At 49.1% G+C, this 23,188-nt stretch overlaps 1 protein-coding gene across 2 annotated transcripts in view; it reads right to left on the reverse strand.

Moving 5' to 3' along the window:
- Nucleotides 1-7,042: 7,042 nt before the first annotated feature.
- The window catches only part of ABHD6 (abhydrolase domain containing 6, acylglycerol lipase), a 51,353-nt gene continuing 35,207 nt past the window's right edge, over nucleotides 7,043-23,188 (reverse strand). For both annotated transcript variants that reach the window (XM_084903079.1, XM_084903078.1), the window contains exons 5-10: nucleotides 21,671-21,784; nucleotides 20,275-20,407; nucleotides 16,624-16,781; nucleotides 15,494-15,548; nucleotides 15,195-15,295; nucleotides 7,043-8,795 (exon numbers count right to left, since the gene is read on the reverse strand). In XM_084903079.1, coding sequence (XP_084759205.1) covers nucleotides 8,619-8,795; nucleotides 15,195-15,295; nucleotides 15,494-15,548; nucleotides 16,624-16,781; nucleotides 20,275-20,407; nucleotides 21,671-21,784 — 738 coding nt within the window. In that variant the 3' untranslated portion in view covers nucleotides 7,043-8,618. The remainder of the gene's footprint in view (nucleotides 8,796-15,194; nucleotides 15,296-15,493; nucleotides 15,549-16,623; nucleotides 16,782-20,274; nucleotides 20,408-21,670; nucleotides 21,785-23,188) is intronic.

Raw genomic sequence — 23,188 nt, forward strand, 5'->3', positions numbered from 1 at the left:
TTAATATAAGACACTGTCTTATTTTTGGGGAAACAGGGTGGGTACTGGGACTCCTTGAAAAACCAGGAAGATCCGGCTTCTGTTCTCATGGAACATAGTGCTTGTATTTAAAAGTAACAGCTACTGCCAAAACTGGTTTGGCTCAGTCAGCCCGTGGACTGAAGTGTCCCATGTTAGATTCTGGTCAGGGGCATGTACCTTGGTTGCAGGCATATCCCCAGTAGGGAGTGTGCAAGAGGCAGCTGATCGATGTTTCTAACTCTCTATCCCTCTCTCTTCCTCTGTAAAAAAAAAAAAAAAAATCAATAAAATATAAAAAATAAAAGTTACAGCTACTAAAATAATAGTAATAATTAATAATAATAATAAATAAATAAAATTAACAGCTACCATTTATCAAATGTGGGTTGATCCGGTCACAGGCACTATGGGGAAAACTTTGCACATGGAGCTCTCACACAATCCTAAGGTAGGTGTTATGATCGGGCCCATTTTACAGAGGTGCAAACAGAGGCACAAGAGGCTAAGTTACTTGCCCCAAGTCACAGTTATAGGTGGTAGAGCAGGCCGCCTGACTCTAGGTGGAGCCTTCCACACTGCACCTTGTCACCACCAATTGTGGGGTATGAGTCGGGGTGTATAAGGGAAGAGGCTGGGGCTGCCAAGTCCTCAGTGTAAGCCCTGTGAGGAGGCGGCCTGGTCTGTGTTGGCTTACGGCTGCATCCCAGGGCGTGGCACTCACCGTGCTTCCGGAAAGCAGTCGTCCACAAACGGTGTGCTGATTTTGCCTGGTTGGGGGGCACAGGGCTGCCTTGCCCATCTGAGCCTGAGCCAGATGGCCCCTTCTGCCTCATTTCTTTTCCCGAAATCCCACTGTTTGCTCTTTCCTGAAGCTTCAGTCCTTGCCTGTGGCCGACCTGTCCATCCCTGCGGCTTCTGCTTCCCTTCCTTCACCCCTCAGAGGAGACGGAACCTGTTCCAGATCCGGGGAGAGGGAGAGGAAATCCACCCAGACAGTGGCCTTTTCCTCCGAGAGCTTGGACTTCGGAAGCTGCCAAAACCTGCTTCAAGTCATTCCTTCACCACTTCTTTGGTGCCCTTATCTGTCACCTGGAGAGATTAGTAACATCTCCCTCAGAGTGCTGAGGAACAAATAGTTTTGGTAAAGTATCTGGCACCCAGAAAACACTCTGGAATGAGAGAGAGTTTCCTAAACCCCTCCTGCCAGGCTGCAGCCCAGAGGAACCGGAGCAGCTCATGTATTTTGGATTTCAAAGAACTAGGATCATTTTCACTGTCTTGCCAAAACCCCGAATATGAAGGCCTTCCAAACTGCCTGAATTCTCTCAGGGCTGTTGGAGTTTGGGATCAAAGGAATACCTTTCACTGAGAAAAACAATAGTTGATTGGTTTTTCAATTAAAAAAATTTTTTAATAGATATTTAGGCTTACAGCATACATTTCAAATGGCATAAAGGTATAAGCAGTGAAGAGTAAGTCTCTCTCCCCCTTTCCCCTTGAGCAATCACTGGTATGAGTTTCTTTTCTTTTCTTTTCTTTTTTTAGATTTATTGTTTAAAGTATTACATATGTCCTCTTTTTCCTCCATTGACCGCTCCCTGGCCACTCCCACCCCCCAGCACATGCCCTCACCTCTCTGCTGTCTGTGTCCGTGGGTTATGCTTATATGCATGCATACAAGTCTTTTGGTTCATCTCTTACCTCCCTCCCTGGTGTGAGTTTCTTAAGTGTCCCCCAGAAATGTGTGTGTGTGTGTGGAGGGGAGCTTTTCCTTCTTCACAATATATCTTCATATCAATCCAAATCAAAACACACAGGCCTGCCTCAGTCTTGATAAAAGTTGCCCAGCATTGCATTGGGTGGCCTCACAAGAGGCCATTCCAGACTCTGTATCTGACATTGACGAGCAAAGTTTGGGGGCAGATCTGTAAGTATTTTATGTTCCTGGAAGGGATGCAGCCAAGAAAGTTGGATCCATACTTCCTCCCCCTCTGCTGTGTTCAGCTCCCCTCTCTGTCTTGTGAACTGGTGCTAACTGGATTTTGCTAAAGTTGAGGAGCATTCACAACTTTGGGGGTGGAAAAGGCAAGAGAGTGTAGCCAGTATGGCTCAGCGGTTAGAGCGTTGGCCCACAGACTGAAGAGTCCCAGGTTCAATTCTGGTCAAGGGCACGTACCTCTGTTACAGGCTCGATCCCCGGCCCTGCTTGAGGCGCATGCAGGAGGCAACCAATTGATGTGTCTCTCCCATGGATGTTTCTCTCTCTCTGACCTCACCCCTCCCTTCCACTCTCTCTCTCAAGTTCAATGGAAAAATATCCTCGGATGGGGATTAACAACAAAAAAAGACAAGAGAGAGGCCCAAGGAGGATGACAGTCCCTTAACATCCACAGCCACAATTCTCCATGGAATTCATATCCACTTATGTGAAGATAAGACAAAGGAGTCTAGCTGGTGTGGCTCAATGGTTAAGCACCAACCTATGAGCCAGGAGGTCTGGAGGTGAGCACACACCCAAGTTGCAGCTTGATCCGCAGTAGGGGACGTGCAGGAGGCCAATCACATCCATGTTTCTCTCTTTCCCTCTCCCCTCTCTCTCTGAAAAAAAAAAAAAAAAAGAAAAAAACCCCACACCAATAAATCAACCATTACTTTGTATGTATGTGTGCATGTGTGCGTTAGAAGGAGTCCCAGGGGGCTGAGAGGAGAAAGGGGGGTTGTTTGGAGTGTTTTCAGCACTTAATTTATTTAAAGTGACAAGGCATCGTTTTTATAATAGCTAAGTAAAAATCAGGAGTTGTCCCTTATGGTCACAAGAGGGAGCTGTGTACCACATCCATCTGCAGACCTTCCTCCCTTTGATGAACAGACTCTTCAAGACGGTACCTCAGGTGGTTAGATTGCCAACGTTGCAGGTTCCATCTCTGGCCAGGGCACATACAAGATATATATATATATATATATATATATATATATATATATATGTATATATCCCTTTGCACTCCGAACTATTCTGGACATTGGCTACCAGCTACTCGACGCTACTTTGCGGCGGAAACGTGCGTTGAAATAACTCAATTCCCCGTAATCACTAATAAACTGCAATGTCCCCTGAGAGGGGACATCCGAGTGATATGCTAGAATTCCGATGTCCCCTGAGAGGGGACAGCGGAGTGCAAAGGGATATAAACAAACGAACAAACAAAAAAAGATGTCACCTTAGTAGGACCAAAGTGGGAAAGTAACCTCATAGGGTGATCTGGTCATAACTGTCTAACTGGGCAGGGCATGCTGGGTAGCCATGCCTTAGGCCTGTGACTTCAGTGAACAGTTTCTAAGCAAACCCTGTTCCTCTGGATCTAAGTGAACATACTTTTATTTATTTTTATTTTTTTAATATATTTTATTGATTTTCCACAGAGAGGAAGGAAGAGGGATAGAGAGCTAGAAATGTTGATGAGAGAGAAATATCGACCAGCTGCCTACTGCACATCTCCCACCCCACAACCAATGTACATGCCCCTGACCGGAATCGAACCCGGGACCCCTCAATCCGCAGACCAACGCTCTATCCACGGAGCCAAACTGGTTATGGCGGTGAACATACTTTTAAAATGCCAGAAGTAATACCCCTCAGAGGCATACCCACTCTTTAGAGAGCCCATAACCTTGTTAACTATCCTGTAATTTGATGCCGGACCCTCCTGCTTTCTTTCACCTTCAGCCAATCTTCCTTTTCTTAATTTCAAAAGTACAAGAGAAACTGCAAACTGCTATTCCGGGAGCATGTGAGACCTTATTTCTCAGCCATTGCCATCAGTTCTGGCTCAGATGAACTCTCACAGAAACTCTCCACAGCTTTGGGCGTTTTACATCGACACCTCCCAGAGCATTAGACAGGGGAGGAAGGCCAGCTTCCCCGCCTGGAGCTGCCGTCCTGAAATCCAAGAAAAGTCTGGAAACCAGTTTCTGCTTCATCTGGTGCCAATGCTTACTCTGAATTGAGGTGAAGCTTTTTATAGCTTTTGTCCCATTTACTGTGGGCATTCACACAGTGCACAGCGGAAATATGAATACTGTTGTTTTTTTTAAAGAAAAAAAAAAACACAACAGGCCAAAATGGAGTCGCTTTTGCTAAGCCAGGTCACCAAACCAAAACTTAGAAACTAACCAAATGGCAGTTTCAGCCTCTCCCGGGAGTGGGATTTTAAGCACCTTAGTCTGTAAGGTCCTTTATCAACTCCAGTGCGGCAATCCGCCAGCGAGGACCCAACACCCCAGCCAAACCCCTGCCCTCCCCTAAGGGAAGGGTCCTTGCCTGAAACAACCCATCCCAGCCTCCGCCTGCCTGAGGAGCCTCCCATTTGTACAGCCCATCGGAGCACCTCTAGATGCTAGATGGGATGCGGCCCAGTTCATAAATAGCTTAATCAAGCTCATTGGATCTTCACATCCACTCGATTGAGCTTTTGTTCTTTAACCATACATCTGATCATGTAAGGTGGTCCCAGGCCCTCCTGGGGGTCTTACGGGATCTACATACCACAATATCTTTCTACAACCAGGAAACTCCGGAATTGCAGAATCTCCTCTGGCTCTGTGAGTTGTGGTAAGAGATGGTAGACCGGTCTACGGCCATACCACCCTGAACGTGCCCGATCTCGTCTGATCTCGGAAGAGATGGTAGACCAATACTCCCACTCAATAGTTGCCCTTTAGCAACTTGCCCCTAGCCAGCTTTGACCTTGGGTCACTGGGATTGTCACTGTAGCATCACTTCCTGCCCCTTCTTCCTCCTCCTAGGCCCTGAGGAGTCTGACGGCCTCGTAGGGGTGCCTTCAAGTTCCAAGGCATGGCTTTGAGGGTTTAGGGACCGAAGATCCAGAAACCAATGAAGAAGGGTCCCTCTAGGAGCCAGGGAGAGGGGCTGTCTCGTTGCTGAGAGGAACCATCCGATGTGCCCTCCCCCTAGGGTCACAGGCACAGGCAGCTCAGGTCCACATCCTGGTCATTTCCAGCCCAGAGAGCAGCAACAGAGGGCCCATGGCAGCTGGGGATACCTGCACCATAGCCCAGGAGCTATTTGGTGGATGGACAGCCGGGGCCCAAGGTATAGCCTCGGCGGCCTCTGGCTGCAGCTGCCACACCCTGGCCTCGTCCGGCTGAGCCAAAAGGGACTCAGAACCCATGACACCCTGGGCCAGAGAGCTCCTGCCTGACACAGCGGAAGCACTGTTTCTGTAGGTCACCTTCCGTCCTTCACCAAGAAGCTTCGCTCTAGAGGTCACCTCTGTGGCCTTGGGCAGCACCCCTCCCCTCTCCCTGTGCACGGTTTCCTGGGCACAGGGCACACGCACCTCTCGGTCTGTGTGAGAGCTGGATAAGGTGGCACATGGAAAACACTTAGAAGGGTGCCTCCACGCCAGGGTTGTCTGTACATCACAATCTCCTAGTATTACATGACTGATTCTCAGTTCTCCTCCTCCTCCTCCTCCTTCTTCTTCTTCTTCTTCTTCTTCTTCTTCTTCTTCTTCTTCTTCTTCTTTCTTCTTTCTTCTTTCTTCTTTTTCTTCTTCTTTTTAAATATATTTCATTGATTTTTTACAGAGAGGAAGAGAGGGATAGAGTTAGAAACATCAATGAGAGAGAAACATCCCCTACTGGGGATGTGCCTGCAACCAAGGTACATGCCCTTGACCAGAATAGAACCTGGGACCTTTCAGTCCACAGGCTGACGCTCTATCCACTGAGCCAAACCGGTTTGGGCCAGCTTTTCTTCTTTTCTAATATCTGGTTCGAGGTCTATACAATCCCCTCTGAATACTGCTTTAGCTGCAGTCCCACAGTGCGCTATGTCACTTTCTGGGAATCTCCGTTGGACAAAGCAACCAAGTTCCCCGGGAGGGCAACAGTCAGGGGAGGAAATGACACACACGCAGGCAGCCCCGTCCAACAGATGTGTCTCTTGCATCAGTGCCTCCTGGTGTCACCTCCGCCCTGGACCAGCAGCTCAGACCAGTGGCACATTGAGTGCTAACCACTGCCCCTCAGCCTCTTCTGCACCTGCCCACAGGGCCCATCCTCAGCCCCCGCAGGCCAGCTTCAGGCAGTGGGAGCAAGAGCCCATGCGTTGGCCGGCTTCCCGTTGCTGTCCAGAAGCCGCTGGCAGTCTTCCAGGCGGGGCTGCGATGAATGGCCCCTTTCTTCTTTCCAAGGCTGTCACTAACGGCGCACAGCAGCGTGGTGTGGCCTGGGGGACAGCCAGCTGGCAGTGACCAGCAGGCTCTGCACGATCACCAAGGCGGAAGTGGGGCACAGGGGGAGCCATGCTCTTCCGCCTGGGAGTCTTCCTGGCTCGGTGGGGCCCGAACTGCAGGGCCAAGGTAGACCCCTGAAAACCCACTTCATGGGTTTGTCACAAGTGACTCGCACATGCTCCGCTCATGACTTCCAGGCAATGCTTTCCGGTGACAGTGAGGGGAAGGGGAGGCCATGTCCGGCTGCAGACCCTGCCCACTGCCCCTCCCTGTGGCTCCTTTGCAGGGGATCCTGAGCTGCTGCCAGCCCAGGGCTGCTGACCCGAGGGTCCGGCCCAGGTCAGGGCCTCCCCGCGACCCCGAGGAAGCCACCTCGCACCACCCAGACCCACCCAGAACGGCCTCTCCCAGAACTTCACTCAGCGCAGTGAAGTTCTGGGAGATTGGAACAAGTAGCTGTCTATCTACGTGCTTTTTTGTTTCACCGAGGTTTGTCCCCTTCTGCATTATTTTCTTCTATTTTTTTTCCCCTAGGTTTGATTTACTATTTCTTTTCTAGCTTCTTAAAATGGAAGCTTCAATGACTGGTTTTCAGCTTTTCTTCTTTTCTAATATATGGACCGAGGTCTATACAATTCCCTCTGAATACTGCATTAGCTGCAATCCCACAAGTTCGATATGTCACACTTTGATATCTTGTATTAAAGATGGTTTCATCCTTTTTTTTAAAAAAATAAATTAAAATATTCAGACAGAGCCCCGAATTCCAAATTAAACTATTAAGTTCATCTCACTTTATTTACGGAATCACTTGGCTGTAGATTCTCTGTAAAAAGATTTGAAAGAGTGAAGGAAGCTCCCGGGGATGTTAGGGTTCCCAAATGCAACAGAAGCGGGTCAAGGGGACAGCTTGATGACTCTTGCCTTTTGATTTTGACAAACCACTTCAATTGAATAAAAAATTTAAACATGAGGGAGAGAAACATTAATTGGCGGCCTCCTGTACATGCCCTGACCCAGGATCGAACCTGTAGCCTAGCTATGTGCCCTGTCTGGGAATGGAACCCACAGCCTCTTGGTGTACTGGATGGTGATTCGGCCAACTGAGCCACACGGATCACGGCAGAATAGTGCTGACTTTAAAACACACTTAACCCAGGTAACAGAAAATCTGCCAATGCCGCACATAACTAGCTTAGAAACAGTAGCTGTCTGCATGCTGTTGATCTAGACTTCTTACGTTTATTTCATATCACTGATCATTTACAGCTGTTTAGACTGGTTCTTGAGCACGTGGCTGTTCACAGAATTCACAGAATTCATTATCTCACTGTGTTTCACATCCAAGGGTTCTCAGCCGCACAGCCACCTAGGAGAGGCCCATGAGGTGCTTGTGTCTGATCATTTAGGACCCGAGTCTGGCTATTTAGATCGATATCTACAACATTATTGCTTCATTAGTCCTATTTTTAAAAAAAAAACTTTAGGTGTTGTTTTTTTAATTATTGATTTCAGAGAGAGGAAGGGAGAGGGAGAGAGAGAGAAATATCAATGATGAGAATCACTGATGGGGCATGTGCCTTGATGGGGAATCGAACGGTGACCTTCTGGTTCATAGGTCAGTGCTCCACCATTGAGCCACATGGGCCAGACCGTTAGCCCTATTTTCAAAAATAAAGTATTCCCAGAAACCCACCCTGCCGGGTGTGCTTCACACTGTGGCTGAGTTCCCTCGTGGCTCAGCTGACATGTGGGGCTGACCAAACCCCCCACGGTGAGGTGAGGGCTGGCCGCGGCGGAACAGTGCCCCTCTGCAGGTGCAAACATCTCCTGCAGCTGCCACTTCCCAGCAGGTCTTGCAGCTGACGTCCGCATTCACATCTGGGTCTCTACGTAAAACCTAAGACATAAACAAGAGGGGCTCGAGGAATGGGGACTAACGCTCCTGGAACAGCCACTGACCATGCGGGGGAGAACGTCTGAAGCAACAGCAGGACCTCACGTCTCCGTCTGCAAAAAGTGTTTTAAAGAAGGCGATGTCCTCAGTGATTGTGGCTCAAGGGGACCGCCTTGCGGATGAACCTGAGGACTTCTCAGTAGATGTCAAGGCTGGGTTTTCTTATTTTGTTCCTTATGAGTTTCTATTTTGTGAAAAACGTCTTGGAGATTTCTTCGTGGCCCCTGAGGCTCGGTGGGTCGGACGAGGGCAGGGCGCTGGCCTCCTCAGGGCTGCGGGCGCTGGGCGCTGCGGGGCAGGGTCCCTGAGAAGTGGCGGCTGCTGTGTCCGGTCTGGAGGCGGGAGCGGAGGCGGCGTGCGGGCGGCGGGCTGCCCTCGGGGCCTCAGTCCAGCTTCTTGTTGTTGTCCGTGTTGTGCACAGACGCTAAGAAGTCGACGATGAGCTTGGCTGTCTTTCGCGGTCTCTCCATCACCACGGAGTGCCCGCAGTTTTCCAGAAGGTCCACCTGGCAGCTGGGGATAGCCTTGGCCAGCATGTCTGCCCCGGACACGTCGATCACCTGCAGGACAAGAGCGGAAACTCGATGGAAACGATTCGGACGCCTGGGTGCGCTCGGCGGACAGACTCCCACTGAGACTGCAGGGGTGGTTTTGGGGGCCAAGCCACTCAAGTATTAGGGCTTGTGGCTCTCTGACACGGGTGACTTATTCTGCACCTCGGGGCCAGGGGCTGCGGTGCTGCCTGCGTCATGGAGGGGAAACAGGGCCTGCCCTCGAGGAGGCTCTGGTCTGGCAGGGAAGGCAGAAGGTGGGCAGACAAAGGTGATGTCCCAGCACTCTGATGGGGGAGGATCCTGGGAGCTGAGGGAGCACAGGGAGTGGAATCCATGGACTCGGGTGGAAGCCGTGGCAAGCACAGGGACAGCCAGCGTCTAGGGGCTGAGCCACGGCAGGTAGGGGGTGGGGAGAGCGGGAAGTGGGAGGCCTCAGCACACAGGGCCGGGGAGGGCCTCGTAGGGAGGTGCCAGGGGGCGGAGGGGCCCCACTCCTCCAACCGCGTTGGGTGTCTGACCTTAATGTCAGACAGGGTCAGCCCCGAGGCTGTGTTAGGGACAGAGACTGATCAGGTGGGGCCGAGAATGCACCCGAGGGCTGGATCAGGGTGGGTCAAGCGTGGGGAGGACACAGGGAAGACACCAGAGGACACTAATTACTAACGACCACAACTGGGGAGCTCGCTTTGAAGGCCCTTTGGGGCCCCCAGCTGTGCATTATGAGCAATGCTTTTCCGGTGTGAAAGCCACCCTTTTCCAGGCTGACACTTTTCAACAACTTAGTTTCACTTCAGTTATCTGGGTTGCCTTGCTAATATGCCAATCCAACTTACCTTTTCTCGCCAACACCCTTGCTTGGTGGTGTATTTGCAGTCATTCTCCCCTCCCTCCCCCCTTAATTCTCGCCTGTTTTTATTAATTTTAGAGAGGGACAGAGAGAGGGAGGGAGAGAGAGGGAAGGAGGGAAGGTGAAAAACACTGATTGGTTGCCTCCCGTACACGCCCGACCAAAAGCCAAGTATGTGCTCTGAGATCAGGAATCAAAGCTGAAACCTTTTGGTGCTCCCCTTCTCTCATCACTTCACCCTCAACTCATCCTGGACAAGAGGGCCCTCCTCTCATCCTTAACAGCAAAAGCAGGACCCCAACACACTCGAGGGCTGTGTTTGAGCTTCATCCTCAGCCCCTCACATCAGAACATCACGGTTTCCCACCCATTTGGGAATGGGGCGAGCGGAAGGCAGGGCCCCCCTGGGCTGGGCGGCAAGAAGAAACGGTGCATGGGAAGCTTAGCGAGGGGGGCGCGGCACCCCCTGGAGAACCTGAACCCCTCTGCCTGTCACTCACGCAGCGACAAGGTTGCCGTGGCAACCGTCTGAGCAGCTATCAAGCCTGGCTGCTGTGGAAATGCAGGTGGAGTCAACATGGCAAAGCATGGAGTCGCTATCCTACAGAGAGCAGACACGGCTCACAGGCAGAAGACCACGTGAGCTTCTAGCTTTGACCCTGCTAGGCCGCTGGACGCAGCATTCCCCCTGGTCACCGCGTGGGACAGCCGGGCGGCCCTCAAGGGGAGTGCACGTCCGTGGGAACCATGCCAGCGATTTGCTGGCAGGACACACGGATAAATGGCGAATTTTCCTCCATCCCTACGAGGGCTAGGGGAGGGAGGCTCTTGCCTCCGGCACAAACAGGTAAGTGGGTGCCAAAGAAGTCGGTAAGTAAGATGAATACTATTTTAATGCAATATGTAAAAAAATGTTAATATAGCCAAAACCGGTTTGGCTCAGTGGATAGAGTGTCGGTCTGTGGACTGCAAGGTCCCAGGTTCGATTCCGGTCAAAGGCATGTACATTGGTTGCAGGCACATCCCCATTAGGGGATGTGCGGGAGGCAGCTGGTCGATGTTTCTCTCTCATTGATGTTTCTGGCTCTCTGTTCCTCTTTCTCTCCCTTCCTCTCTTTAAAAAAAATCAATAAAACATATTTTAGCCGAAACCGGTTTGGCTCAATGGATAGAGCGTCAGCTTGGGGACTGAAAGGTCCCGGGTTCGATTCCGGTCAAGGGCATGTGCCTTGGTTGCGGGCATATCCCCAGTAGGGTCAGCTGATCGATGACTCTCTCTCATCGATGTTTCTAACTCTCTATCTCTCTCCCTTCCTCTCTGTACAAAATCAATAAAATATATTTTAAAAAAAACATATTTTAAAAAATGTTAATACAAAATGATCCATGATGAACAAAATATCAAAATTATAAGACAGGATCCGCCCCTGCATTGCACGACACACCTCCGAGTTCCAGCCCTGCCATGTGCTGCAGTGGCAGGTCCCCTGTTAGCTGCTGGAGGGCAGATCCTGCCTGTCTTGGTCCCTACTGTATCCCCAGGGTCGAATACAGTGCCAGGCGCATAGTAGGTGTTCAATAAATATCTGTTAGCTGACCTCAGTGTGTAGGCGGTCATTCGGTGCGTTTGTCCCTTTGCTAGTTAGTGTGTTCATTCACTTTCTCGCTCACTCACTCTGTTTGCGCTCTGGGTCTCTGTGTGCCAGGCACTGTGCTGGCAGGGAGAGGGACCTAAAGGGAAATACACCTTGCTGGTCTCCCCGAGGCCCTCCTCCCTCTCTGTGAACTGGACAGAGGAGAAGGGCTGAACGAGTGCGCAGGAACCCTCAGAAGGCCTGCCAGGGTCAGCTGTGCAGGGTGCATCCTGCCCACATCCAGGGGCATCGCTCACACCGACGCCGATGCACACGGCTCCCCTGCAGCTGTGCAGTACAGCGCCCGCCTGCCGGGTCCAAAGTGAGGGACTGAACCCAGGCTGGCAGGGGCGCGTCTGTGACACTATGATGACAGAGCGGGGAAAGAAGCCAGAGGGCTTGGGAAACAAAAGGCCATGAACTACTGGACCCTAAAGTCTCTGCTACTTGGCCTCTGCCCTCAGGATGGGCCAACGGACACATAAGGGCCTGGTCGTGTTTATAGCAGGACCACGGGAGGTCAGGCTCTTTTTCCAGAACCAAATGGACTTAAGAGCCCTGCAGGCAATTCTGGACCTTAGAGGGTGTCCAGGGCTGTCAGAGGCAATGGACATGAACAATAATTTATTTTTGATAACTGGAAAAAGATCACCTTCATACACAGGTCTATAGAGTACATGAAATGGAATTTATTCTTGCATTTTTATTTATTAATTATTATATTATTTTTTAAAGTAGGCTTACAGTTGTGAATGTATGAAATAGTTTATTCTTGTATTATTAATGATTAATTATTGTATTATTTTCCATATGAACAACTGTGGCCCTACTATGCCCCACCCTATCATCGTCTCGCTGGAGCTTCAGCCACCCAGCGGAAGAGAAGCCTATGATTTAGAGCAGCTGACTGTCCTGCTCAAGGTCACAGGCTAATAAAGGGCAAAGGCAGGGCTGGACTCCAGACTTTCCGACTCCAAGGCCAGTGATCTAGTTTCTGCAAGTGTCTCTGCAGGTTCTGGTCTCTCTCTCCCTGCTGGTCCCCGAGAACCCTGGTCACCTTTGGGATTTTCAGAATGAAGAAAGGCCTTCATTGTTCTGACTCTGATCTCTGAGTGAGTGGCTCCCTGCTGGCTAGCCCGAGCCTGCCTCTCACACAGACACACACAGGGCTTCTTTCAGCGTCTGGGCTGCTGCAGAAGGAGCACAGAGCCTGCCCGCCTCACACCTTCACTGCGCTGTGCACCCTCGGCCACACCTGGCTGACAAGGGGAGGCAGCTGCTCTCTGCCGATGCCCTCGTCCCTCCCTCACAAGCTGTGGCCCGGCTTCTCCTCCCGCCTCTTCCTGGGCCGTGGCACACCGCTGCCAGCCTGTGCGGCTGCAGCCTGACTTCCTGCCTGTGCTTTCCTCAGCCGACACTGTTGGGATGTGCCGAGACCAGCAGGGCTCACAATGGTGGCTTTCACCTTGGGGCCCTCAGAGGATCTGCTTCAGTGGGGGCTGCTTTTCTCTAATAGCCTTTGCTCAGGGTATTCAACAGCCAAGACCCCCGGACACCCTCTAACAGACACTGCACTGCTGTCTGCCTGCTGGCCTTGTGCGGGCCCCACTTCTCACCGCCCCTCTTGCTTTTCACATTTTAGAAGAACTTTCAATAAGACGTGATTTCTAGCCCTGGCCGGTTTTGCTCAGTGGATAGAGCGTCGGTCTGCGGACTGAAGGGTCCCAGGTTGGATTCCGATCAGGGGCATGTACCTTGATTGCGGGCATATCCCCAGTGGGGGTGTGTGCAAGAGACAGCTGATCAATGTTTCTCTCGCATCGATGTTTCTAACTCTATCCCTCTCCCTTCCTGTCTGTAAAAAATCATATATATGATTTTCAGAAGGGCACTCATTAAAATCATGCGGCTCTCAGGAAGAAGAGCGTACAGCCCTGTGTTGGGCAGGAATCACTCATGGAAACCGAGAGGGAATGAGTGACGGGAGCAGGCTATCTGCGCCGTCCCCAAGTGTCTTCCCACAGACTGCTCATTGGCCGCCAGGGCAGAAAGAGTAAACCTACAATGAAGAAGTCAGACAACACCCTATTATGTGTCTGAGGCTGTGGCACCGATAACTCGTAAAATATTTCAGCCAGGGACTGTAACATAACCTGACTTGAATCACGAGGAAGCAGCAAATAAACTCAGATTGAGGAACATTTCATGAAATAACTGGCCTGTACTCTTAAATACCTCAGCATCATGAATGACAAAGGCGGACCGAGGGATCCACAGAGACATGGCCTGTAGGAGGTGACCATGCAGTAAACCCTGGTTCAGGGGCCAGGAGGAGGGAGAGGAGGCTTCTGTGTAGGACGTTATTGAAACGACCGATGGAATTGGAATATGGATCATAGATTAAAGCACTTCATCCACATTAAATTTCCTGAGTGTGATAATGCATGGTGTTTACATGAGAAAATACTTTTGTTCTCAATAAATACACTCTGAGGGATTGGGGTTAAAGGGGCACAGTGTAAGCAGCCTACTCCAAATGGTCCAAACATAGACAGATAGGTGATAGATAGGTGAGAATGATAAAGCCAACGTGGCAAATGTTAAAACTCTAGTTATGAATAAAATGTGGTAACAGAACGATGGAATGACACTCAGCAATAAAAAGGGACGATTGGTAATATGCAACAACATGGGTGAACCTCCAAAACATGCTTGAGTGAAAGAAGCCAGATGCAAAAGATTACCAGTTATAGGATACCATTTATATGAAAATTCTAGATGAGGCAACACTAGAGAGACAGAAATCAGATTGGTGGTTGTGGGGTCTTGGGGAATGAATTTCGGATGGTCAGGAGGGAACTCTGGGAGTGACCGAGTGTCCAACACCAAGGTGGATTTTACGGCATGTCAATCCACCTCCCGTAAAGCAGGTAAACATTTGGGAATTTAGATAAAGCATATGTAGGAATACTCTGTACTATCCTTATAATTTTTCTGTAAATTAGAAATTATTTCAAAGTATTTTTAAAAATAGAATGAGTAGATCTGTACGGGCTGATATGAAATGATTTCTAAGATCTATGTTTCCTATAAATATGAAGGTACAAAACTGTGTATACAGCATGTTTAAAAAACTTAAATATGTATGTAGCCTGAAAAATATACAGGTAAAACTTCTCTGTGCATATCCTATGCGTGTCTGCTAGAACAGTAGGCGGGTGCTGGCTGCTGGCACTGTCCATGAAGGCCCTGGGGCTCTGTCTGCATGGGTTTGGGTGTTGTCAGTGGCTGCGCTGACACCACCACAGCAGGGATGAGCAGCTGTGACAGATTGTATGGCCCACAAAGCGAACATTTTACTCTCTGGCTCTTTATAGAAAAGCTTTGCCCATCCCTAGGAGATTGAAGAAATATACCCAAGACAGAAAGTGTTGCCTCAAGGAAATGGAAATTGGGATCTGGGGTTTTCATTTTTAACCTTTTTATATTCTCTGTAGCTGTTGTTTTTAAATATGTTTTTATTTATTTATTTATTTTTTAGAGAGGGACCATGGGAGAGGAATAGAGAGATAGAAACATCAATGAGCCCCCTTCTGGGGATGGAGCAGCAACCTGGGCATGTGCCCTGACCGGGAATCGAACAAGCAATCTCTTGGCTCCTGGGTAGACGCTCAACTGCTGAGCCACACCACTAGGAATTCTCTGAAGTTTTTATACTATATGGCTTTGATAAAAGTAATTTTTTAAAAACCATTTATAATTGCCTTTCATTTTAAAGGACCAATGCTGTTGCTCTCAACTCACAGCACGATCTGCCGTAAACACTGGCACTGACCCAGGGTTGTCCCTCTCTTCCTGGTGTCAGACACCAGCCCACCCGCCGGCTTTTCCTCAGAGGCCGGGGCCCAGGGACACGCTACATACCTGGTCTTGTTTCCCCCAGATGACCTGCGTGGGGGCCTTGATCTTGTCCATGTTCTGATGGAGGGAGTATCTCGACTTCTCATTGATGATTTCCAAAAACACTTTTTAGAAAAGGAGAACAGAGTGAGCGAATGCTGGGCCGTGCCCCGGGCACCACCATACAGCACAGGACAGCCCCTGGGTCCAAGCCGCCACTTTCTCTCTCAGGGGCTCAGGAAAGCAGACTCCGAATGTAAGAAAAGCCAGCCACCCATAAAGCGTTACGTGCCCCAGCTCCCAGCTCAAAGCAGGCTACTCACGCTTTCGGTAGAAGTCGTTATGAGGGATGCGAACGTCCACAAGGCCTTGCAGGATCTGAGGACAAACAATCCAGAGTCAGAAGAGAGGGGAAGATTCAGGCTCCTCATGGCTTGGGGACAATGAAGGCAATAAAATCCACACATTCACGGCATTGTCAAAGTTTTTAAGGCCTAGTACTCCAAATTCCCATGATACTGTACAATATGATGTAATTGCTCACTAATATCCAAATGCAGAATAAGGTCTATTTAGAAAATTAAACTATTGTGGATGGTGAGTCTCTTAAGCAATAAAGAATTAAACTATTGCCCTAGCCGGTTTGGCTCAGTGGATAGAGCATCGGCCTGTGGACTGAAGGGTCCTCGGTTCGATTCTGGTCAAGGGCATGTACATTGGTTGTGGGCACATCCCTAGTGGGGGGTGTGCAGGAGGCAGCTGATCCATGTTTCTCTCTCATCCACGTTTATAACTCTCTATCCCTCTCCCTTCCTCTCTGTAAAAAATCAATAATATATATATATATATATATATATATATATATATATGAAGAAAGAAAGAAAAGAAGAACTATGGGAGAACCTGGGAGGGTGCAGAGCCCCTGGTTTACTGCTCCACACTGTCTCTGCCTCCCCTGCTGCGGTCTGTGAAGGCTGCAGCAGCGGTGGATCTCCTGGATGCAGACACTGACTGAGAGGAGTGTGGCCGGAGGAACACAGCCCCCACTTCCCTGCCTCGGGGCTCTTGAGGTAGGTCCTAGGTTCACATTAGCAGCCACCACTCCTCTCATCTTCCCGGGAATGGTCTGAACCTCCTACATGCTCTCTCAGGAGTCCTGTGCATGGATTGAAGTGGGAAAATCGGCCATAACTGCTCTGGACTAAACCAACCCCTGGAGCATGACTAGAACCTAACAAGACCAGAAGCACAAGTTCAGAGGTGAGCCAATGGCAAGCTGTCCACACACTGTGCTCAGCTGCAGACATTTTCTTTGCTCTATCATCTGCACCCATGCACCAGGGATAGGTAAGTGAATAGATAGGTGAGTGCAGGGGGGAGGGTGCCTGAAGCAGGCTGTGCTGGCCACGGCCCCTCGGGCAGGAGGCAGGCACCTGGCCGCTGGGTCACATACCTGCTGGGGCACCTTGAAGCGGACGTAGGAGCAGAGCTGCAGCATCTCGCTCATCTCCTCCGGCGTGGACGGGATCAGCGGGATCTTCTCAAAGGTGGCCGAGTCCTGCAACTCTTTGAGCCGCCGTATGAACTGATTATCCGTTGAGTATTGCAGGCCTGGGGGGGTTCAAACCAAAACTGCTTGGCCATTCATCCACCTCCTTACCCACCCCCATCTTAGAGAGGGAACGTAGAGCATCAGCTAATATGCTTCAGGCGGTTTTCACCAGATTCCTTTTTAATGGGTTCTGCCATCCTCACTCAACAATTAAAGTACACCCTGAAGAGAAACAGAAAAAAATCCCTCCAGATGTTTTACGGACGGGTGCCCAGCAGCATGGGGAGCCCGAGAGAAATACTGAAGCTCAGCCCCTCCCTGAGTCTCCTGAGTCAGACCTGCCCTTGAACAGCTGTCCGGAGACTTGTCTGTATGAGAGAGTTAAGAAGCATTAGCCTAGAAGACAGCTCGCCTGAGCCCCTTTCACATCTGTGCTGTTGAGAGATCTCACGAAATGCATGATGGGAAGAACACAGAGACTTGGAGGAACTGACTACTCCTCCCTTTGTCCTGGACCCACTTAATAATCTCTTATTTGGGGTCAAAACACAAAACACAGCCGAAACCGGTTTGGCTCAGTGGATAGAGCATCGGCCTGCAGACTCAAGGGTCCCAGGTTTGGTCAAGGGCATGTACCTTGGTTGCAGGCCCATTCCCAGTACGGGGCGTGCAGGAGGCAGCTGATGGATGTTTCTCATTGATATTTCTGACTCTCTATCTCTCTCCCTTCCTCTCTATAAAAAAAAAAATCAATAAAATATGTTTTTAAAAAATACACACACACAAAACACAGTGAGAGCAAGTCTCCCTCTGAGCCACTGTCCACGTTGGGGCAGCGGCTGCCCTCTGTATGGTCTCCCTTCCTCCAGGAGAGCACCAGGCGATCCATCATGAGCCTGAAAAGCTTTGAGATGGCCCTGGCTGGTTTTGCTCAGTGGTTAGACCATCATGGGTTCGATTCCTGGTCTAGGGCATGTACCTCCGTTGCAGGTTCCTCAGCCCGGATAGGGACACATGCGGGAGGCAATCAATTGTTGTATCTCTCTCTCAAGTCGTTTCTCTCTCTCTCTCTCTCTCTCTCTCTCTCTCTCTCTCTCTCTCTCTCTCCCCCCTTCCTCCCACTCTCTCTAGAAATAAATGGAAAAAATATCCTCAAGTGAGGATTTAAAAAACAACTTTGAGATGGTCCCATTATTTCCTGTTCAAGAGAGTTTACACAAACTGATGTACACAGGAATGCAAAAATAATGTTCACTCCAACAATGAGCAGACCTCCAGGTGTTTAACTTAGCTACAGAACTGGATTTTATTTACTTTAATTTTTTTTCTATTTGAAGAACTAGATTTTGGAAAGGCAATGGCGTTGATACTAAGCTGCAGAAATCCACACTCTACAAATCTCCTGTATCCAGCAGCTCCTTTAAATCCATTATGGGCATTGAGTGGCTTTCACAAAGCTGTGAGGGCTGATTGCATGATCTATTTCCTTTCACGGACTAAGTGTCATGTGGTGTCTTGCATTGGATTCTGGACCAGAAAAAGAACACTAGTGGAAAAACAAATGAAATCCAAATAAAGCCTGGAGTTTCGTTAACAGTAATGTACCAATGCTGGTTTGTCCGGGGTGACACATTTACTGAGGTAATGTGAGCTCTTAACAATGGGGAGGAAAACTGGATGAAGGGTAGATGGAACTTTGTACTACCTTTTGCAACACTTCTGCAAACTTAGAAAATTAGTTCAAAGTAAAAAAGTTTATCTTTCCATTTTCACAAACAATTTTCAATTTTCAATGGACACTCAGGTGTACAACTCTTTGAGCAAATGAACATACACTTGAAAAAGCCTGGTAGTTCTGACCTTCCATAAGTGATTTAAAAACCTATTAATCGCCCTAACCGGTTTGGCTCAGTGGATAGAGCATCGGCCTGTGGACTGAAAGGTCCCAGGTTCGATTCCGGTCAAGGGCATGTACCTTGGTTGCGGGCACATCCCCAGTGGGGGGTGTGCTAGAGGCAGCTGATCGATGATTCTCTCTCATCGATGTTTCTAACTCTTTATCCCTCTCTCTTCCTCTCTGTAAAAAAAAAAATCAATAAAATATATTTTTAAAAAAAGATCTTATAATGAGTAAAGATCTCTGAGTTTTTAGCAAAAAAGAGGAGAGACATAATAATAGTACTGTCACTTCATAAAGTCACAGTGATGACAACAATGAACTCTATATAAAACAGCTTAGCTCAAAAGAGCTCAATAAATGTTGGATAGTAATATTATTATATTTCAACTAGAGGCCCGGTACACAAATTCATGCACGAGTAGGGTCTAGCTGGCCCGCCCTGATCAGAGCTGATCACGCCGGGCCAACTGGGGAGTCAGGGCGGACTGTGGGAGGTTGGCTGGCTGGCCCCACCCTCTGGTTGAATTCCTGGTCAAGGGGACAATTTGCATATTAGGCTTTTATTATATAGGATGTATTTATGTGCTGTAAAGAAGTATACACATTTTAATTGACCACAAAATTCTTTGTGGAATAAGGCTGGCTCTATAATTTAAAAGTCAGTGTGGTTATGATTATGGTTTTGTTTTGTTTTATTAATCCTCGCCAGAGGATATTTTCCCATTGATTTTTAGAGAGAGTGGAAGGTAAGAAGAGGCACAAAGAAACATTAATGTGAGAGACACATCAATTGTTTGCCTCCCACACACGGGATTGAGCCTGCAACTGAGGTACATACTCTTGCCCAGAATTGAACCCAGGATTCTTTAATCCACAACCCAACACTCTATCCACTAAGTCAAACCAGCTAGGCATGATTATGGTGGGGTTTTTTTTTTTTTTTTTTTAAATATATTTTATTGATTTTTTATAGAGAGGAAGGGAGAGGGATAGAGAGCTAGAAACATCAATGAGAGAGAAACATCGACCAGCTGCCTCCCGCACCCCCCCCCCCCCCACACACACACACACACTGGAGATGTGCCTGCAACCAAGGCACATGCCCCTCACCGGAATTGGACCTGGGACCCTTTAGTCCTCAGGCCGATGATCTATCCACTGAGCCAAACCGGTCAGGGCTATAGTGTTTTGTTTTTTTAATCCTCACCCATTATTGATTTTAGAGAGAGGAAGGGGGGGAGGGAGAGAAAGAGAGAGAGAGAGAGAGAGAGAGAGAGAGAGAGAGAGGGAGAGAGAGAGAGAAACATGGATATGATAGAGAGACATCGACTGGCTGCCTCTTGTTAAGTGCCCCAACTGAGAAAGAACCTGAAACCTAGGTATGTGCCCTGACCACGAATCGAACCCAAGCCCTTTTGGTGTAAGGACAGTGCTCCAACCAACTGAGCCAGAGCAGCCAGGGCTAGGATTATGGTTAGACAACTAGTGTTTGGTTAGTTATCACAAAAGTGATGCGTTATCTCTGAAGGACACATCAAAAGATGATCCTAAGAACCAGTCAGAGCAGATACTGACTGCCCCTTGGTCCTTCGGAGATACAGTCTCTGCGGTGCTCCACTCACTCATGAGGATGTGTTAGCCTGGCAACTCACCAGCAGGGCACACGAGAGTCAGGCTGCAGATGTCTGACGGGTAGTAAGCAGCGTACACGCCGGCCACGTTGCCGCCCATGGAGGTGCCTATCAGGTGGAACGGTTTTTTGTTCAGCTTGAGGCACTCTACAAACTGGGAAGGGAACGAGAAGGGGGTTGGTTATATAGCTGCAGACAGTGGCAATCGTGATTACAGAGCAAAAACCTCTGTTGCCTCTGGGGACAAATGAAAAGCATATTGACGAAAGGGGGTCTGAACCTCTCCTGGACCCGTTATCCAGAGGAACCCTGAGGCAGGTGTGTACTCATCTTTACCTGGCACACGTGATGGAGGGTCATTTCTGAGTATAAAACCAACAAAGATCCTCCTGATTCTGAGTCAGCAAACTTTTCTATAAAGGTCCTGAGAGTAAATATTTTCTGCTTTGTGGGCCATAGGATTTCAGTAACAACTACTTAGCGCTTTTGTTGTAGCACAAAAGCAACTAAGACAATAGGTAAATGAATGAACATTGATTTATTTCAATAAAATTTGCTTACAAAAATAGGCAGCGGGCCAAATATAGCCCATGGGCCATGGTTTGCTGACTCTTGTCCTAATTTAAAGTCCTTCTCATCCTTCCCACTACCCGTTCATATATAACTATCCACCCCTCCATCTATCTATTCAACCATCCAACCATCCAGCCAACTGTCTATCCATCCAACCAACCACTACTCATGCTTTAGATAACTGTTTATCTTAAAAATATTAATTGGATAACTGTTATGTACAAGGAAGTATGATCAGCTGCAGAAGATACAGCAAAGAGCCAAAGAGACAAGGTTCCTGACCTCATCAAAGTACATAGTTTAAGGGGGAGGGGAAAGACACATACACACATTAAATGAATACTCTTATCGGGGGAAGCACTAACATCAATGTAAAACTGTGGATTACTAAGTTCTGAAACGGTCCTTCAGCTCCAGGACCTTGAAGGCGCAGCCAGGGGGGGCTGAAGGCAGATGCTGAAGCAGGACAAAGGCAAAGGGCATCCTCCCCGTGGTCCCCAGCTGGGCGGAAGGGCTATTGCGGCCATCACATAGCTGGTAAGCAGAAACACAGACCCCAGGGAAATGAGTCTTAAGAAATATTAAATGTCTCCTAAGAGCCGAGAAAATGCTCAAATTGTCATATTTCTTCACCATTGCAACAGGCTTAGAGGAGACTAGTCTGCAATAAGCCCTGGCCCTCCACAGCGGGCCAAGGAGAACACGGGGGTGCCACTTCGTGTGTAATTACTTAACAGAATGCACCGGAGACTCATTACCAGTCAGTACTGCTCCCCAGGCGTAGGCATGCAGTGGAGGGCAAGACCCACACACTCTTGGCCATTGCTGGCGGAGCCCTGCTTACCTGGTGTATCCTCTTGGCTTGCCCTTCTATGGACAGGTCATCCAGGGAAGAGCGGGTGGTGCCCTCATGTCCTGGCATGTCCACGCAGACCAGGTGCAGGTTCTTTGGAAGGAACTGAGGACACACAGGCCGGGAGAGTCAGGGTGCGGCATGCAGACCGAGTCGGCCCACTTTTCCGAGTAACCTAGATAGCCAGCCCTGGGGACAGACGGTCCTGGGCCACTAGGATGGGACTGAGCATTGCCAGTCGCCTCCTAGGGAGCAGAGGCCCAGGGACTAATACATACGTAAGTGAAGGGGTCCCGGAGGATGACTGGAAAAGAGGGACAGAGGTGAAGGCAGCAGGTCTGGATTTCTCACCTTTGACACCAGCTGACAGGTACTGCCTCCTCCTCCTTGCGCCCCCACCCCTTACTCCCACACCCACACACACACTTACTCCAGTCATGCAGCCACCGACTGGGAGCCAGAGGGATGGTTTTGTTCTAATAGAGCCCTGGCCAGCTCTGGAGCCCACAGCAGCAAGGCTTTCTTTAAGAACCATGTCTGGCCGAAACCGGTTTGGCTCAGTGGATAGAGCGTCAGCCTGCGGACTGGAAGGTCCCAGGTTCGATTCCGGTCAAGGGCATGTACGTTGGTTGCGGGTACATCCCCAGTAGGGGGTGTACAAGAGGCAGCTGATTAATGATTCTCTCTCATCAATGTTTCTAACTCTCTGTCCCTCTCTCTTCCTCTCTGTAAAAAATCAATAAAATAAGATTTTTTTTAAAAAAAGAACCATGTCTGATCACCCTGATTCTAGTTTCTTTCATTTAAGTATGTGCCACTTTTCACCAGGAAACCGAGAAACATGAGTTACCAATAAACAAATACCCAACCATATGAAAAATGCTTATCTGACTTGGGGACAGGCAGGGAGAGGGCCAGGAAGGCATGAGGATGCGTGTCCTCAAGTGGAATTTGGAAATAAAAACACAAGTTACTAGAGGGTGTGTGGCCTTCTCACTCCGGTGCAGGCCATCCTTGAGGGCATTCAGGTACAGTCCTGCCTGAGGCAGGAGCCTGGCTGCCTCCCTCCCAGGACCCCTCCCAGCCCCACCCTCCGCCCGCTGGTCACACCTGCTGAGCAAAGCAACTGGCCACTCAGGACAGAAGGTGAACTATCCCAGAAGGCTGCCCAACCAAGATCATTTCCCGAAGTGGGTAAGGAAGAGAGGAAAAACAGGAAAAGGAGGGATGGAGGAGGGAGGGGGGAAGCAGGAGGAGGCTTCAGGGGGAAGTCGGGGGAGGAAGAGGAGAAACGTGGAGCCTGTGAGAACAGTGATTTTCTCAAAGCCTGATATCGCCAGTGCGAATTCTGAAACCTTCCCTAGGAAATGCTCATGAGGCGAGTGATTTCTAAGGCACAGATTTTACAAACAACATTCAGCTCAATGCACTTTGTCTGATAAAAGGATGTGAATGATGTGAGTCGTATATCACACTATTAAGGTGACCAGACGTCCGATTTCTAACAAT

The sequence above is a fragment of the Pipistrellus hanaki genome, assembly GCF_964339955.1.
Source record: "Pipistrellus hanaki genome assembly, chromosome: 13".
In the NCBI taxonomy this organism is placed as follows: Eukaryota; Metazoa; Chordata; class Mammalia; order Chiroptera; family Vespertilionidae; genus Pipistrellus; species Pipistrellus hanaki.